The sequence below is a fragment of the Mastomys coucha genome, unplaced genomic scaffold (assembly GCF_008632895.1).
Source record: "Mastomys coucha isolate ucsf_1 unplaced genomic scaffold, UCSF_Mcou_1 pScaffold18, whole genome shotgun sequence".
Classification (NCBI taxonomy): domain Eukaryota; kingdom Metazoa; phylum Chordata; class Mammalia; order Rodentia; family Muridae; genus Mastomys; species Mastomys coucha.
Genome location: NW_022196900.1, coordinates 26392671 through 26409465, shown reverse-complemented (window position 1 = coordinate 26409465; position 16795 = coordinate 26392671). Strand labels below are relative to the sequence as shown.

Below are 16795 nucleotides of genomic sequence, written 5' to 3'. Positions count from 1 at the left end.
TGGTTTTCCACAGCAGAAAAATAATTTAGGGGACAATACCAAATCAGAGACTCCAACTAACTATATTTTTGCTCTCCACCAAGGAGACTACAACGTTCTGATCACAAATGCAGCCTCACTGAGCCTCATATGGTCAATGAAAGGATGACACTAAGCCCTGGATAATGAACCCTTAATACTTACAGGGCGAGTGGACTTCTTTAGATCTTTGGGCTTCTTACTCTGCTCTGGTTTTAATTTGTTGGTACAATCCCATTCTTCCCTTTTACAACATGTTTTGTTTGTAACGTCACCCATACTTAGAAGGCACTTTAACAACCACAGTCCTTCTGCCAGCATTTTTGCAGCAACCCTTAGTATATTTTGCCTTATACCATTTGTCTTATCACTCAGTGTTTGTATGGTTTACATTATTTTATTTTGGCAGCCAGAATACAAGCTGACTGTGAGGCTCATGATTGATCTGTCTTCCCACTCATTATTCATACAACTATTGCTGATAATACAGTGATGTCTCTTGTGTTTAATGAGCAGGAGGGTGAATAAATATTATCTCAGGCCCTATTATTTTTGAAAATATGCAATGTTGTCATAGTTATAACCAAGTAAACAGTAAATCACTAGAGGGAACATCTGATTTCAACTGTATAGAAGACAAAAGCCCATGCATTTGACATTACAAACTGCTCCCATCTTTCCTTTGGGATTTCTGTGAGTTACTAAATAATTTTCCTTTGGTGGTAAGGTCGAGATTGTTTCCTCACCACTTCGTACCATCCTTGTGGCACAAATGAGAGTAGCTTTCAGGTCCATTATCCAGTTCACATACGATTTCAGCAGTGCCCTGTAGACTACCATTTTATACCTACCATGTCTTTATAAATGTCCGGGGAAGTGGGAACCAGAGCCATTACAGTACAGGAAGAAGATGTGACTGTCAGGCTCTGGGAGAGCTCATAGAGCTACTAAGCTGGGAAGCAGGACCAAGCACAGCACCTCTCTCTTCTAAAGTCCAGGTTGTAACCATATGTCATAACACTTCCTTAGAATGTCATTTGTGGCTTTTATATGATTTAATGACCACTGGACTGAAGGAAAACTCATTTCATGCTAGCTGAAGAGTAGCAAACATTCACGAATCTAAGTTAAAATTTGTTCTTCCATGCACTTAACATATATACCGACCCTGATCGCCTGAGTCTATCTATCTCTGAGGTAAGACGTTACCTTACTTGCTTTACTGAAATCAGACTGGGATCTATGCAGCTTTGCTAGAGAGACAAGGTACTGTGAGTGAGTTCTGCTTTGCTGTTCCGGCAATCATACTCTTGGGTCAGCAAGCCTTTAATTAAGAAGCTAGGCCACGTTGAACAAATGGTTGCTTCACCAACACAGGCCTAGGATTTCTTGCCAGCGTTTACACAAAAAATGCACATCAACTTCACACAAAAGGGAAGTCTTTGCCCTCTACAATAAAGGTCATTTTCTTAATTGGGCATTTTTACATATACCTTGGCATTATTATCTTTTAATTCTCATAACCTTCACCCATTGAGATGTAGGCTGTCACTGCCTTTTAGCAGAAAAAGAAACAGTAATGTAGTGGGGGGTTACACCTGGCTAATAACTGAGACAAAGTTACATGAGCTGCAGAACAGAAACAACTGAACTGAGCGAGGCACATTTCGAAATGCAGGTTTTTTTTTTCTGTTAATATTTTCTACTTTCCATGAAAACACAATAAAATTATAGCAAATAATATGCAAAGTGCAAAGACACTGGTGGAGACGTCAATGACAATTTATACAATTTATGCTAAGGAGATATTAAGGTCATAGCTAAAAGGGAATTAACCAGTCTCTCCCAATTGCCTGTTGTGTACTGAAACTGATGTTGAAATTACCTGCAGACCTACAGCTATTTATACATGAGAAGGCCTGACAAAATCCAGAGATCTTCCCACTGGAAAACACTGTTGGCCCCAGGAATGCCTCAATAAGCTTATATTGAGATGGGATCCCATCATTATTAATACCGACAAGATAAGGCCATACATAGTCTGGAGTTCGTATGAAAGTATATTTTGCTTAACTGCTTTCTATCTTCCCACTGCCTTGCTTATCAGATTCATCCAAACACTATGTTTCATGACTGTGATTTGTTGTACAATCCCTTATGGGGCTGTGCATCCTCATTTGTAAACCAACCTCCTGCCCAGATGTAGAGGAAGACCTGAGTCTCATATTAGACCTGCCTTCCAACCCTTAAGAAGTCATCAATCAGGACTACGCAAACCGCGTGACCTCTTCAGCATTACTTGCCTTATAGCAGAAACACTGCAAAACTCAAGCCAAATTGACTGTGATTAACAGGAGTGGTGCTCTGTATTCTTAGAAGAGTGAATTGTCCTCTTGCTATCATTCAGCCTGTATATGGCCCACAGAGAACACAGTGGCAGGACAGGGTAGTTCAAACACCCCAGACAAGAAAAGATGCTGGAGTAATTACAAAAAAGGTAAAAGATTAACAGTCTCATTTTTCTTTTAAACACAAGGCAGAGTACCTAATCTATAGTAAATACTTACCAAAGCCAAACAGAAAGAAAATGAATCTCTCTCTTCCTGTATTGTCCAAGGAGGACATGGGAGCAAAGGTCAGACCAAGCAATTGATGGTCACTTGCTTTTCTTATAAATCTCTCAAAGGGGTTGACTGGGAAACTCTTTTTATCCAATGTAGGGAAGATGCCCTAGGAAGCCTCAGAAACCAGGTAGAAAAGTGGATAATGAAGTGATGACATATTTTAAATGAGGCACAATGCTATATGCTGGCCTCAGTAAAGCTCAGACATATGGACAAAACGACATTGGGATTTATACACAACAAGAAATATTAAGTAGCCTGTCGAGAGGAACAGGCAGATAAACTTATCGGGACACTGGTGGTTGGGAGAAGAGACAGCCAAGGAAGGCTCCGGTGGCCAAATATGAGCCTGGAAAGCATGTAAAGTAGGCAAAAGAAAAAAACCAAAAACCAAACAAACGGAAAAAACCAAAAACCCAGTTTAACATGAATGGAACACAACAACCCATAGCACCAGGCACCCAGCCGCATCTAAAGCTGCATGGCTAGATGGCTGGTACATGTCAAGTACTCTGGGAACCGAGTCAGGTGTTTTCTCATCCACATTCTTACCTTTCCCATACACAGAGGCCATGTTTTTTTCTCTTTTCTTTGTTAAGCAAATTGTCTAGTCTCTATGCTGATAAGATGGACCTAGAAGATCAGCGCATTGTAGCTTGATACCTTTCAGAAAGGCTTCTAAAAGTTTGCAGTGGTACCATTAGAGTTCTGGTAAGGACAGTCCCCCTCCCCACCCCCACCCCACCCCCCCGCCCCTCATGCCAGATCTGCAACTAGAGCCATTGTTTTTAATTGATTTTACAGGAAAGACTTACATGCGACATTTCATTTGTCTAAGAGGGCTGCCACTTTGAAGGCCAAAAACCCAACAGCTATGATTAAATGTTTCTTGGAGCCACAATCTGTTTATTTGAACAACGTGGTAGAGGGCTGTAAGCTGTGTTCAACAGGGCCTGAAATATCAAAAGAGAAAAAAATCGCCAGTTCACACAAGCAGATACCTGCTTTATTTGAAAGCCAAAGCAGGATTGTCTTGTAGAGATGAGGAGAACCAAAAATGCCAAACAGAAAGGCAGCTGAAGGATTCCTGGCCCTCTTAGCAACAGCACTGCATTAATTAGCCACTCCACATTGTGTGGCCAAGGTTTCCATCACTGTTACTGCCTGCAGGAGTCTCCCACCCGAGGCAGAGGCAGATCTCCTGCTGGGAACCACCACTGATGGTTCTAAGCGACTAAGCACTTTTGATGTACTTTTAATTGAATCAATTTCTTCTCAATTCTATAAACCTGGAATTGCAGATCAATTTCAGAATCCAAATATAGAGCTTTCTCTACCTGAAACCAAGAACTAGTTCACATCACACTCTTTACCCATCCTTTGACAGCTATATCAACACTGCCACCAATAAACAATGTGGGGTTCCTAGTTTAGCAATGTTGTTTCTAGGAAAGCAAAAGCTTAGCTCTTTGGCTTGCAATCACTCCTGCACCTAAGATCAAGATATGTTGTCTAGCAGGCGTAGAGGCCTGCAGAGCTTCATTCCACACTCTCTCTTCTGGTCTGAAACACCTATATGTAGCTATCTTCACTTACATACTACAATGCCTACCATAAGCCTATGGTGGATTCCCAGTTTTGAACAGGGTCCTGATGATGCTAAACTGATCCTGTCCAAATGCACTTGGGGGAGTGAGGATCTGTTTATCTTTACATAATGGTATTTGGGACTACATTTTAAATGAAGTAAAATGCTATGCTGTCTACAAAACACAGTATAGATAAGCAAAATGGCATAAAACAAGCTATTACTCTCTCCCTTCCCAAATCCCATATTTAATTAAGACATGAACATCAGTGATGAAGAAAGTTATTAGTTTTATTAGTTTAATGCTTGATAGAACAGAGATAAATCTCAAAGTCAAACAATATGCACTCACTTGAAGAAAATACAGAGTTAGCTACCTAATGGTTTGTTCTTTAGTAATGAAAATGGATGTGTCGACCTTCCCACATTGTTCGTCGAAGCCCATATTATACAGTTCTTTCAATAACTCTTAGCATAGGTCAGTGGAAGGAGTATGAAACATTTTGAGCCCAAGAAAATATCCCACGTTTTCTGGATATGTTAGCATCTGCTTATCTGTTCCCATCTGCCTTGGCTATGGCATAATTTTAACCTATAAACTCCTTTAAAAGGCAAGTGATTTCGAGACTGAAGCATTCAACACTATCCAGCTCGGGCCAGCCAAACCATCCTCTGGCACATCTGCAATGAGAAGACATCTATGGTGGCAGAGACTCCGCAGGCAAGAGGGCCTGCTTTCAAAAGGACTACATGTCACCTCTGGTGGCATTTAATGATACACTCTCATACTGGTAAAGGTGATCAAAGGAGACACCATGCTACAGAGATATAATATCACTGAAGGGTCAAGCAGATCCCACTGGAGCATGCACACAGAATGCAGCCAGAGTTAAAGCCACAGAGGAAGCACACTGTAACAGGAAGGAGACAGGAGACTAGGGACCTCAGAGTCTAAAGGGAAAGATCAACGACTATTCTATACCAATACAAATTTCAAACACAAGGGCAGAGGGCTAAAGCGGTTCTCTCTACTAAAGCCTTAGAAGTGCCTAACTTCTAAGCAACTTCTGCTAAGAGCATCATCTATTCTATTTGGGATAAGATACCTGTTAAAGCTCTAAGCTCTAAATTTAGAGGGAGAGAAGGGGAAGGGGAGGGGGAAGAGGGCCATAACAAACAAAATCACTGAAAACTAGAGCTTCTACGATTCTAGAGCAACCCTACTAGAATCAGGACACAGGCCACACCTACTCTACGGCACCATCAACAACGAAGGAAGGAAAGGGAAGGAAACTCGGTTGGGGGAAAGAAGAAAGTGGTATTTCTCATCTTTTAAGGGGTGGAATATCTTCTCAGATGGTAGCTGTAGATCTTGACGCAGTGATCCCAACAGTCCAAGACCAGCAGCTGCCCCTTGGGTGTGAGGGCGATGCCCACTGGACAGGTAAGGCCCTCTCGAATAAGGACGCTGTAGCCACCACCCTTGGGAAAATGGAGAATTTCCTTTCGGCTGCTATCAGCCACAATGAGGTCACCCCGGGCATCCACACACATGCCAGCGATGCAGCGGAAATCTTCATTCTCAGAGAAGAAGTGGCTGATCTGCCGGCCCAGCTGCCCGTCGGGGCCCACAGAGCCGATGGAGAAGCCACCCTCCAGGTGGTGTTCATTCTGTCGGTTCTCCACATTGAGACCCAAGCCTTGGGTGAAATAGACTGTGCCTTCAGCATCACAGGTGACAAACTTGGGCCTCACAGCACTGCAGAGGCAGCTGTATTTGACCACTCCTGCTCCTCGGTCTACAGTGAAACACCAGAGCTTCCCGCCTTCCACATCAGTCACCACAAACTGGCCAGAGGGTAGGGCTGTGATGCCCCATGGTTTGCTCAGCTGGCTCCTGTGACAGGCCACACAGTGGCCATCCAAGGTATAGACTTTAAGGGAGTTGTCATAGCTGTCAGTGACACCAATCAGTCCATGGCAGTTCATGGCCACTGAAAGAGGCGTGAGATTGGGCAAGTCGGCTCCAAGAAAGCTTAGCACGAAGCTATCAATGCCACTGGGGCTGCGGCGGATCTCCTTCAAAAAGCCTTTGCGGTTGAACACTTGTATACGATAGTTGCCCCGGTCGGCAACCAGCACCTCACTCTGACTGGTCACATAGAGACTGACTGGAAGATTGAACATGCCAGGAGTGCTGCCTTTCGCCCCCATCTTCTTGAGGAACAAACACTGTTGGATACCGGAGGCTGCCTCAGAGCTCCGCTGTTTCGCAGGGGAAGCCCTAGGGCTGGGAACTACTTCCTCAGGGCTCATGTCCATCTCTCTAAAGGTTACAGAGGCCGAGGCAGAAGAGGCTGCTCCCTCCTCCCCTGCCCAGGTATCCTCCATGTTAACTGTCCGGGGCTTCTTAACAGCCTGGCCAATTTGCAGAGGACCAACATGCCCTACTTTAAGGAGCTCCACGTCTTGCAGGGTAAGCTCCCTGGGTAGGCTGGCAGTGAGCTCGGGCTCCTCCTCATCTGCTGTCTCCTCCAGGAGTGCTACATCAGCTTGCTTGATCTTAGCTAGAAAGTAGTCACAGCGAGACACGGCCTGCACCTCCGCAATGTTGAGTAGGTAGCTCTGCTCCTCTACCACCTGACTGTTAGACTTCTCAACCTCAGCCAAAGAGCCCGTGAAGAACTTCCGAGAGCGGGCTAGCTCTTCCTGCACCCTGCGCTCCTCGTGGCCATATTCTTGAAGAACGGCCTTATACCTTGTCTGAAGATCCCTGGAGACACCCTCCAAGGCTGCCTTCCTCCTCTGCAGCTCTCCAGTAAGTTCCCTTAGTCGAGTCAACTTCTCCCCGAAGTCCCTCCGCCGTTCCTCAGCCGCCTCCTTGACTGGAAGTGTGCAGTGGCCAGGAGGTTGGTGATCTGCCTCCCGGCAGGGTTCACACAGCACCAGACCACAGCTTCGGCAGAATTGCCGAGGCAGCCGCCGGCCACAGCCTCGGCACATGAGCAGCCCAACGGCCTCACTAAGCCCGGCTGTGTCGATGATCTTCAGCACTGTCAGGTTGTCAGTCAGCTGGGTCAGGCTGGTGATGCGAGTAATCTTACTGCAAAAGGGACAGCGGACACCGTTGATGCTGCTGGCTAGGAGCTTCTCCAGACACTGGCGGCAGATGGTATGGCCGCAGTGCAGCAGCTTAGGTCGCAGCTGCTCTTCAGTGAAGGACTCCATGCAGATGGGACATTCTAGCACTTCCCGGAGGGCATCCAGGTTCAGGTGAGAAGCTGCTGCTGCCGCAGCCATTGCTCATCCAGTGAAGGTTCCTGCTAACACAGCTTAGAGCCAAACAGCCCCAGTGTCAAATTCCTGCTAAACAGAAAAACAAACCATTATTCATTTTTTTCACAACTATGTACGTTAATCCAGTCTAAAATAGCTATAATCATCCATTTAATTATTTACTTATTTATAAACATTTTATTGCAGTGATTATGACGCAGGAAATACTGTCTCTCTCTCTCTCCCTCTCTCTAACACACACACACACACACACACACACACACACACACACACACAAGATTAAAGCATTATGTTATGGGAGAATTCAGGGAAGACCCTAACTTGCCTAAAGGTCGGTTTCCCTATCATCTATAGAATAGAAATGACAGCATCTATCTTATACAGTTACTGGAAGGGCTAAATAATGACATACAAGTAGGAAAGCAGAGACTAACCCTGCCCAGCAGAGAAAGTCACATGAAGCTCTACACTGTGGGATACAGTGGGGAGAGTAATGGAGCCTGACTACTGAGTAAGGTTGCTCATAAATGATGCTCCTTGTAAGAGAAGTCTTGAAAAGCTAGGAGGCAATGACACATACAGGAACTATAAGCAAAGAATATTGTGAGTTTGGTGTCTCAGCTGTTTCATGCCATCATAGTTGATGGCCTCTGATGTTTGACTCAGAGAGAGAACATTCTGAAGACTGCCTTTAAATAATCTGCAAACCATGAGGAAAGGAGGACACACATTTTTCATCTGTTCATCTTCCAACCTAAGCCGCCCATGGTAGACTAGGCATCAGAAGGAAACAAGACATTACATTTCAGCATTCTCATCCTGCTTTATCCTACAAAGGCAAGATATGTAAATTAGAAGTCAAGGCAGACTCAGTCTGATAGACAGTAAAGTAGACTTATTTTTACTTAAAGAAAAATTGAATTTTGGAGAGGCTGGAGCACTCATTTCAGCCTGCAAGGACTGAGACAAGATGGGAGAATGAAACAGTATGTAGAGGGCACAGCCTTCACGAAGCTGAGAAAGCAGATGGTAAACACAAAGTTCTGTGAATTGGGACAAAGAACAGAGAACACTTGGTCTCTCTATAATGGTTGAGGACAAAGTGACTTTCACGTGCAAGTAAAATAGGAAATTTATTGGGAAGAGTATGCTAAGGCAAGTGCTTAGCAGCAAGGAACAGATATGCTTAAGGATGAAAAGGACTGTGTATATGTATGTAGGAGGGGGGGTCATGTTTACCTCCAGGATATCCCTCTAAAGGCAGGAAATTGCTCTGGTATCCTAGTACCTACCACATGCTACACAATGCTATGCATGCTTATTCTCACTCAATTCTCATTGTGGAAATGGGGTAAGAATTTTACTGTCCCGCTTTAGCGATGAGAGCGCTGAAGTTTAGAAAGACTAGCTCAAGGGCTCAGTGGTCAAACCTAGCACCTTCACTTATTTTTAACTCTACATTACTTCTAAGGTTTAAAAAAAAGAAAAAAGGTCTCTCAGTATTTATTAACAAGTGCTCTCTTCCTTTAAAACATACTTTTCTCCCTGAGAAAGGAACAATCATCTAGCCGGGTCAGCCAACAGAGTGGATTGAATTGATTTTATTAGCTGAGTGGCCCAGTCCAACACTCTTGCTTTGCAACCATTACAACTCAAATCTATGCCTTGACAAAACAACAAATTACTGGGCAGCATGAACTTTAAATGCTCTCATGTGGATATTACAACAGTGAATGCTCAATTCTCAAATGTGTGGGCGTGGGGCAGCCCCACAGAAACATCAATAAAAGCCCTGACCCAGGATCCCCGAGTGCCACTCAATCCTAACCAATAGCTTTCATCTGTCTCCTGTCATCTGTGAGAACAGACTAAGGGCAGCATTTGGTGTTTGGATCCCAAGCATGTTACCTTACATTGTGCAGGGACATCTGTTCTTCCTGGAGCTGGCACTGTAGACCAGCTTGTTAAACAAGCCTGCCAATTTGTAAAAATACTAGCAAATTTTTTCCCCAGATTTCTTTCAATTCAAAAGCTTCCTCCTGCCTGTGTAAGCTATCGGCTTTATGAAATGAATTGATTATGCCCACATCCAACCGCAAAATATTTCTCCAGTCTACAGCTTTATCAGGTTCTCCAAAAAGATGTCAAAAATCCATGCACTAAAGATTCTGGCTTTGGAGAAGTATAGATCTGAAAAATGCCTGAACTTATTTCTGTTACCACCATCCCAGAACACGGCTTTTACTTAGCCTAAGACAGACCCACCAGCCAGGCAGACTCCGCCTCTCCTCCAGACAGGCATGCCTGACCACTCCCATTAATACCATGATTGAATCACACAGAATCTCAATTTGACTTCAACTTCCCTGGAAAGACTGTTGCAGTGAAAGGAACTGCCTCACTATGCCAAGCCTTCAGATGTGCTGCCCATCTCCTGCCAGCTATAACAATCAGTAACCAAGCAGAATGAAAAGTCAACATGCTATTTACAACCTTGGCTGCCTCCACAATCCCTTGAACACGTCTCCCATTGTTCAGGGCTAGACTCCCAAGTCTTGCCCTTCCATTTTATGTAACCCCCATTTACCTTGTTCATTCACCCCCTCCACACAATGACTGACAGTGTACAGCCCACCCTGACACCAGCACATCGTCTTTGACTCTAGATACTGGCATCTCTTAGAGTTGTATGTGGTCTCACAGATCTAAGACAGCCTCACCCTCTCTTGACACCTCTGAGTTTTGCCAGTCTGTGAAACAGGGAACCAAGGAGTTAAAAGAACGAAGAGTAAGCAGATAACACAAACCTTGAAGTGAGACAGAACAAGACAGCATTTTTGTGCCTTCACTTACAGAATGTGGGGCAAATGGCAGATTACCTAATCTCTCTAGGCCTGGCAAGTTACTTAACTATTCCATGCCTGGCAAGTTATTCAGAGATTCTAGGCCTGACAAATTCTTAACTCCTCTTTACCTATTCTCTTAGTTAAGAAAAAAAAAAAAGAAAGAAAGAAAAGAAAATTACCATGAGAACTAGGGATAATGCATGTAGATAATGACTTTTTCATAGTTGATGACAATGACTATTTAACCTAATTCGGTTAGCAATCAAGAGTATTAAGAATCAGAACCAGTACTGGTATTAGCAAATAATTCAGTTTACAATCCAAGTTTTGAAAGGAATGAAGAACTGTCCTTACATGGACTGCAAAGGCATAGGAAGATTACTAAAAGGACTAGTTAACTTGTGAGAGATTTGGTGGAGAATGTGATCACCCAGGCTAAGAAGCAATGAGTAAATGAAACCATCACTTCTAATCAACATATCAACTCCTGGAGCCCCTTCTAGCAGAGACTGAGTATGGAAAGATGGAGCGAGCAGTGATCTCAGAGTAATACAGATGAAGAAAGTGAGACCAAGAGATGGAAATTAGCTACTCCCACATCATAAGGCAGAACCTGGGCAAAGGGGCACGGGCTGGAAGCTAACAGTGGTACACCCATTAAGAAAGTACATGCAGGACCCGGGCATTCTGGCTTTAGATTCCAGCTCTACCACTTACAGGGGAGATTTGAAAGGTTACCTAACATCTCAGCTTTTCTATGAAATGGCCTTTCAAGGCGATGCCTTCTCACTGGTAGAGATTAGAAGAGACTGAGCCTGAAGCACTTTGGACAGCACCAAGCTAGGCACAGAATCAACTGTGTAAAGAGCCTTTATTATTATTAGCAGGAGCAGTGATAGCAATTGCTACTGCTTGGCATAGCCACTAGTCAGCCTGTGATATGAAAGGAACAGGCACCTATCAGAAGGCAGATACCTAAGGCATCAACCATACATTTAAATAATCTAAACTCAGGGCCGTCTGGGAGATTACTGTTTCATCTCAAGCAGAGCCAAAGTATGAAATCTTCAGTCAGTGCTTGAGTCTCTACCTAACAGCGTTTTTTTTAGATACCTTTATTTCCCACGCCCCTCTTTGTTTCTTGGGGGATTAGAACCTTAAGCAATTAAGGAAGCACATCTTTACTAAGCAATTACCACTAGTGTAGCCCTGTCACCATAGGGATGGGGACAACTTTTAGAAAGAGATGTGTAGAAAAAAAAATCTAAAAACTTGACATGAAGGACTATTCTACAATGAATATGCTCACATGGCTTGTGGGTTTTTTTTATTTTGTTTAGAGATTTATCATTCCCTTTCAGGCCAAAACTTAAGCTGCATTTACTCTTTATGCACTTTAACCCAATTCGAAGCAAGTGTGAATGAAACTGTCTCAGTGCCACAAAGACCATTCACTAACAGACTGACTAGTCACCTAGCTCTGGCCCAGGAGACAAATCTTTGAACTTTAGATTGAGGGCACTTATGATGCCTGCTGATAGCTAAAACCATGTCTTCTAACTGCCACCTGGAGTAATGAGTGCCAGGCGCCTTCTACACATCACATGTTTTCTCTTAACTGTGTGAAGGGAAGTGTTAGTCCGCATCCTAAATAACACTCAGAAAAAAGTAACCTGTTCATGTTCTCCCACCATGATATACAGTAGTGTACTCCCTCAGTTGCCCACCTGTGTGAATTATGCCATGAAAGGACTCACTCAAAACATGTACTTTCATAGAAGATGAGACTACTGTTACCTGCAGGCAAGATTTGGCCAAGAGGTTGGTAAATTCATCCAGGAATGACTTTTATAACATATTGTTCTACCAGAAAGGCACAATGGAAGAAGTCTCCCAAAGGTAACACCATCTGCATACAGGCAGGTGCACTTTAGGAGGCTTGCCAACTTGTGACTTCTGATTTACATGCCCAATTAGCCACTGGCTCTGTCACCCAGGATATGTCACTTAACTTACCTATTAACCTTATAGAACCAGGAGTACCATTTAGATTGTGGGCTTTATGGAGAGAACGTACATTAATCAGCACTCAGTGGAGCTCACTGTGTTTTTAGACAGAGGCTGACAAGTGCTTGACCACCAAGCAAGTAGTACAACAGCTGATTCCAAGGCCAACTCAACCTCTATCAGGTGTTTTCCTAAGTGATTTGTGTTGATATCACAGCTAAGTGTTCTGCCCTCAGCTCCAGTCCAATTTTGTTTTGAAAACTGCCTTCTGTAATGTAGCTAGGCTTGGAGTTGATAAAGACAATGCTACCCTTCTGTTCCAGAGAAAAGATTCACAAAGGAGGGCATTCAGAGCAGTCTCCTTCTGTCTGGTACTGCCCTTGAGCCTGAGCCCTCCTTATCTCAACTTTGTAGCTCCAAGCTCCTTGCACTATCTCCCCACTGGTTCTGGTCTAAGAGCAAAGCAAGAACAAAGTCCAGGGCTTCTCTTGATCAAGAATACGCTTTTGAATATGGGGCAAGCCTCCTTTTCATTAGGAAAGACTGAAAAGAGAAGACCAAGCCAACTGCGGCAAACAAACAAGGAAAGAGGGCATCTACATGGCAGGTATGTGGCTTTACACAAGTGACCTCCTAAGTCCTAGTTTCATGTGTAACACTGGACGTAGAAAGAATATTTAGAAGGACTGTCATGAGAAGAAAGCACACACAGATTTTTCAAAGTAGTAAATTCTGAGCTCTTGCTGGGTACCAGACAGTAAGCACCCCGATTTATTTCACTGAGTCCTCACAGCAATCCTATGACGTAGGTCGCTGAAGAGCTTGTGCTGAGAGGTCAGTTAACTCTTCAAAGATTACAAAGCAGGAAGAGAAATAGCCAGGATCTGAATGGAGAATTCTTGACTCTGATGCCAGGTAACTCCATTTTGGCATGACTGCCATTTCTGCCTAGATGATAATTTATTGTGAGGATTGTTCACTAGAAACCAGTACACAATCCTCCCTCATCCCCCCACCCCCGGCAACACCTCAACTGTGACAACTGACAATACCTCCTTCCAGACATGGTCAAATGTTTCCTGGCAGAACAAAAGCACCCTGTCTGAGAACCCTGCCTTTAGGTAACAGCACAGGTTAAACACTCAGTACACGTGAGGCTCTCCCTTGCTCCAACCTTGTTTTGTTTCTCACCCAGCTCAATACTTCATTCACAGAACCATTGCCTCTGTGAGCTATAATGGACCCCCTATAAGGTAATGTCAGGCTTAAGATAATTTTGGCTTCTACCTTGAAGGGCTTGGGGGGCCAGGGAAAGGGATAGGTAGCAGAAGCCCTGACCAAGGCCTAGAATGTCAGGTCTGTGGAGGGGAGGCTGGGGTGGTCAGAGTGGATTTAGTGAGAATATATGCCTGCCTTGGGATTAAAGGACCTTTAGCTACTAAGTGAGGAAGACTCTGCCCTTCAGAGAATGTCAAAGTCTCCTTCAGATTTCTGAAAACTATCTTTATTCCCAGACCCCTACATTCTCCTAAATTCCATTCATTTATACATAGTTTATTTATAAATTACTTTCAGGTCCCTGTGTCTCCAGAAGACCCTCTGGGTTCCATTATGCAGAGACCAAAACCAAACAAACAAAATAAAAAACAAAAAACAAACAAACAAACAAAAACCTCCTTTCCTGCCCTAAAAACCAACTCACAAATTTCATCTGGTTTTGAATTCTACAATCTTGTTACAACATTCACTCCCCACCATTCATCCTCCACAAACCTCATTCTCAACGCTAAAACCCAAATCCATTATTCAACCTTTTAAACTGCATGTTGCAAACTTGCAACTCACCAATAGCTCTTATGTGTCCCACATCCCTCTGATACACCCTTTAATCTATTTTCAAATTCCCACACCTATCACCCCTGTAATGCCACCTCCAAACTCCAATCCTGTACCTCAGATTTCTGCCCTCCTTCAATCTGATCCCTCATCTCCATCCCCCATCTTGTACTGTGCCACCTCCAACCCTCCCTCCCCCAACCCCCACCTCCGTCCTGCCTCACGTGTTGCCTTCAAACCTTTGCTGCGATTTGCTAACTGGGTACTGATTCCCTTGGGAACTCGCCCCTCAATCTTTCCCAGATTCCGCTACAGAAATCCCTTTCTCTTCAGCAATTAGGATTTTCCAAGACCTTGGCTGTTTCGATAGCTGATCTTGCTACCATTACACCGATCTCATCAAAGCCCCTAAGATTCTGCCCGCCAACACCCAACCTCATCCAGGCCTGCCTAATTCCTTTCTGCTTCTGATATTCTGCACCCAGATACCTCCAGGGACGTCAGATTCTGCCATCTCCCATATGCTGCACCCCGTCTCTCCGCATGGCCCCCACATTACCTCATACCTCCAGACATGCTGCAACTGCAAATTTCCTCAGCCCCTTTGCTCCCCTCCCCCAGCTGCATCTCAACCCCGCCGAATCGCTCCTGAGCCCGATCCTCCCGAACCTGGTCCTGCCACTCCGACCCAGTCCCCAAATCCTGCCATTCAATCTTGGAGCCCCACGACCCACCACGGTCCCTGGTCGCAGACCCTCCTTCCCGCCCCCTACCTGACCGCCCGCGGCTCCGACGCGAGTCCAACGCTGCCAGCCCACCCGCCCGCTGCCTTCTGCGCACGCGCTAGCGCGTATTTCCCATGGCACTAGCCAATTCGTAGAATCGCCTGTCCGTCAACTTGCCCCGCCTCCCGAGGCATGCTGGAGCTTGTAGGCGGGCGGGCCAAGCGCCTACGATCCAGCCGAATTAGACAGGGATGGCTCCGGAAACCTAGGCCATTGCAGCGTGTGATCCAGCTTTCTACCCTGTTTCAGAGTCTAAACATGATTAGTCAATGCCAATCCCCCAGTATTAGTCTCCAGAAAGTTCGGACACCTTGCGGAGAGGCGCCTCTTTGAACCTGAGAAAGGGAAGACAAGCACACTCCCTTCAAAGAGCAGCAGGTCCCCGGGCTAGGTATTTTTGCCTGTGACACATCCCAAAGTAGAGTCACGGAACATCGGAACATCCGGCGCCTCGGAAAGAGGTTTTCTTTGCCAAACAGCGTGGAAGCGGATAGCAGAGGGAGAAACGGGGAAAAGCCTGCACTGAGCCTTGTCAGATGGGAGGTTTTGTGGCCCACTGACTGGCCAGGACCTGCTGGACCTGAAGGTAGTTTGGGGACAGGTAATACCCGCTCTTGAACGCGATGAACACAGTACTAGTTAGGCATATGAAGAAATCTGAAATATTATGCTCTCATATTTGAAATTCCACCAAGCTTTGTACACTCTGCACAATGATAAGACAACAAACAAAAACAGTAATACCTTTTAACACTTGCTAAGGAAAGTGTTTGAGATGAAGAAGCTGAAACCTAGGGGTTAAATGCCAAAGTAACCAGTTTCTACCTGCCGGAATTTGAATTTAATTTCTGAGAAGCACTCTTAACTTTATTTAAATTTTCTGTTTCTTTATCTCAAAATAAAGTTAAGGGTTGTTTTGATGAGTTACGAGGAAATCAGAAAGGTGGGAAAAGCGAATTTAGACCCCCTCCCTGCCCTCCCTCTCTTTCCCCCCTCCCTGCCCCACACACCTTGTCCAAGGTTCTGTATACACCCGGCATCAATTTTGATGGAACTCTGAACCAGGATATTCATTTTCCAACTGGGCTCTCTTCTCAGCAATGCAGGAGTTTTCACACAATTTCATCCCTGGCCAGATTTCCCATTTATACATTCTGAGTACAATGTTGTTAACTCACATAATTCCAGAGCCCTGAGCCAATCCAGGCACCCAGAACTCCCAAGGCCTGCCCAGAGAACATGTGACTTGAAGTTCTCTGAAGAAATTATATCTGTGCTGGCAATCCTATGGACTGACCAAATACCTAGAACTTCAAGACTGTGAAAGAATAGACCATGGTAGTCAAATTTATCTTGGGCTAGCTTTAGTTCTCTTAATAGCCATTGATTAACGACCTCTGACTGACCTAACTAACCATTGGAATGGATCGTTAAAGTTAGAAGACCCCTAGCTTCCACTACTTCTAAAGCTAAGAATCTTATAACATTTGGAAAAGATAAAGGAATTTCCCAGCCGGGTAGTAGTGGCACACGCCTTTAATCCCAGCACTTGGGAGGCAGAGGCAGGTGGATTTCTGACTTTGAGCCTGGCCTGGTCTACAAAGTGAGTTCCAGGACAGCTAGGGCTACATAGAGAAACCCTGTCTCAAACAAACAAACAAACAAACAAATAAAATTTCCTATCTTGCTGTAGTCCACCTACCTGGTAGCCCCCACAATGCATCTAAGCACACTTAATGTTAACTTAAGAGTTTTTTGTTCAAGCCGGGCGGTGGTGGCGCACGCCTTTAATCC

The 16795-nt window shown here is 44.6% G+C and overlaps 2 protein-coding genes across 10 annotated transcripts in view; one reads left to right on the top strand and one right to left on the bottom strand.

The window, feature by feature from the left end:
* The window catches only part of Astn2 (astrotactin 2), a 1002270-nt gene that overhangs the window by 749640 nt on the left and 235835 nt on the right, over positions 1–16795 (top strand). Inside the window, exon 1 of one of the 8 annotated variants that reach the window (XM_031377663.1) lies at positions 15353–15602. The exons of 6 other annotated variants lie outside the window; for them this stretch is intronic. The gene's annotated coding sequence lies outside the window, so the exon portion shown is untranslated. Of the gene's footprint in view, positions 1–15352; positions 15603–16795 lie in introns of those variants that run through there. One more of the 8 variants, XM_031377662.1, reaches the window with a different exon arrangement.
* Positions 4501–15073, bottom strand: Trim32 (tripartite motif containing 32). Of its 2 annotated transcripts, none has more exons than XM_031377665.1 (2): positions 14990–15073; positions 4501–7596 (listed from the first exon to the last, which is right to left on the bottom strand). In XM_031377665.1, exon 2 carries the CDS (start codon positions 7528–7530, stop codon positions 5563–5565), a length of 1968 nt encoding a protein of 655 aa, XP_031233525.1. In that variant the 5' UTR covers positions 7531–7596; positions 14990–15073; the 3' UTR covers positions 4501–5562. The 2 variants fall into 2 exon arrangements, with proteins under 2 accessions (XP_031233525.1, XP_031233524.1); XM_031377664.1 differs by having other exon boundaries at positions 4501–7593.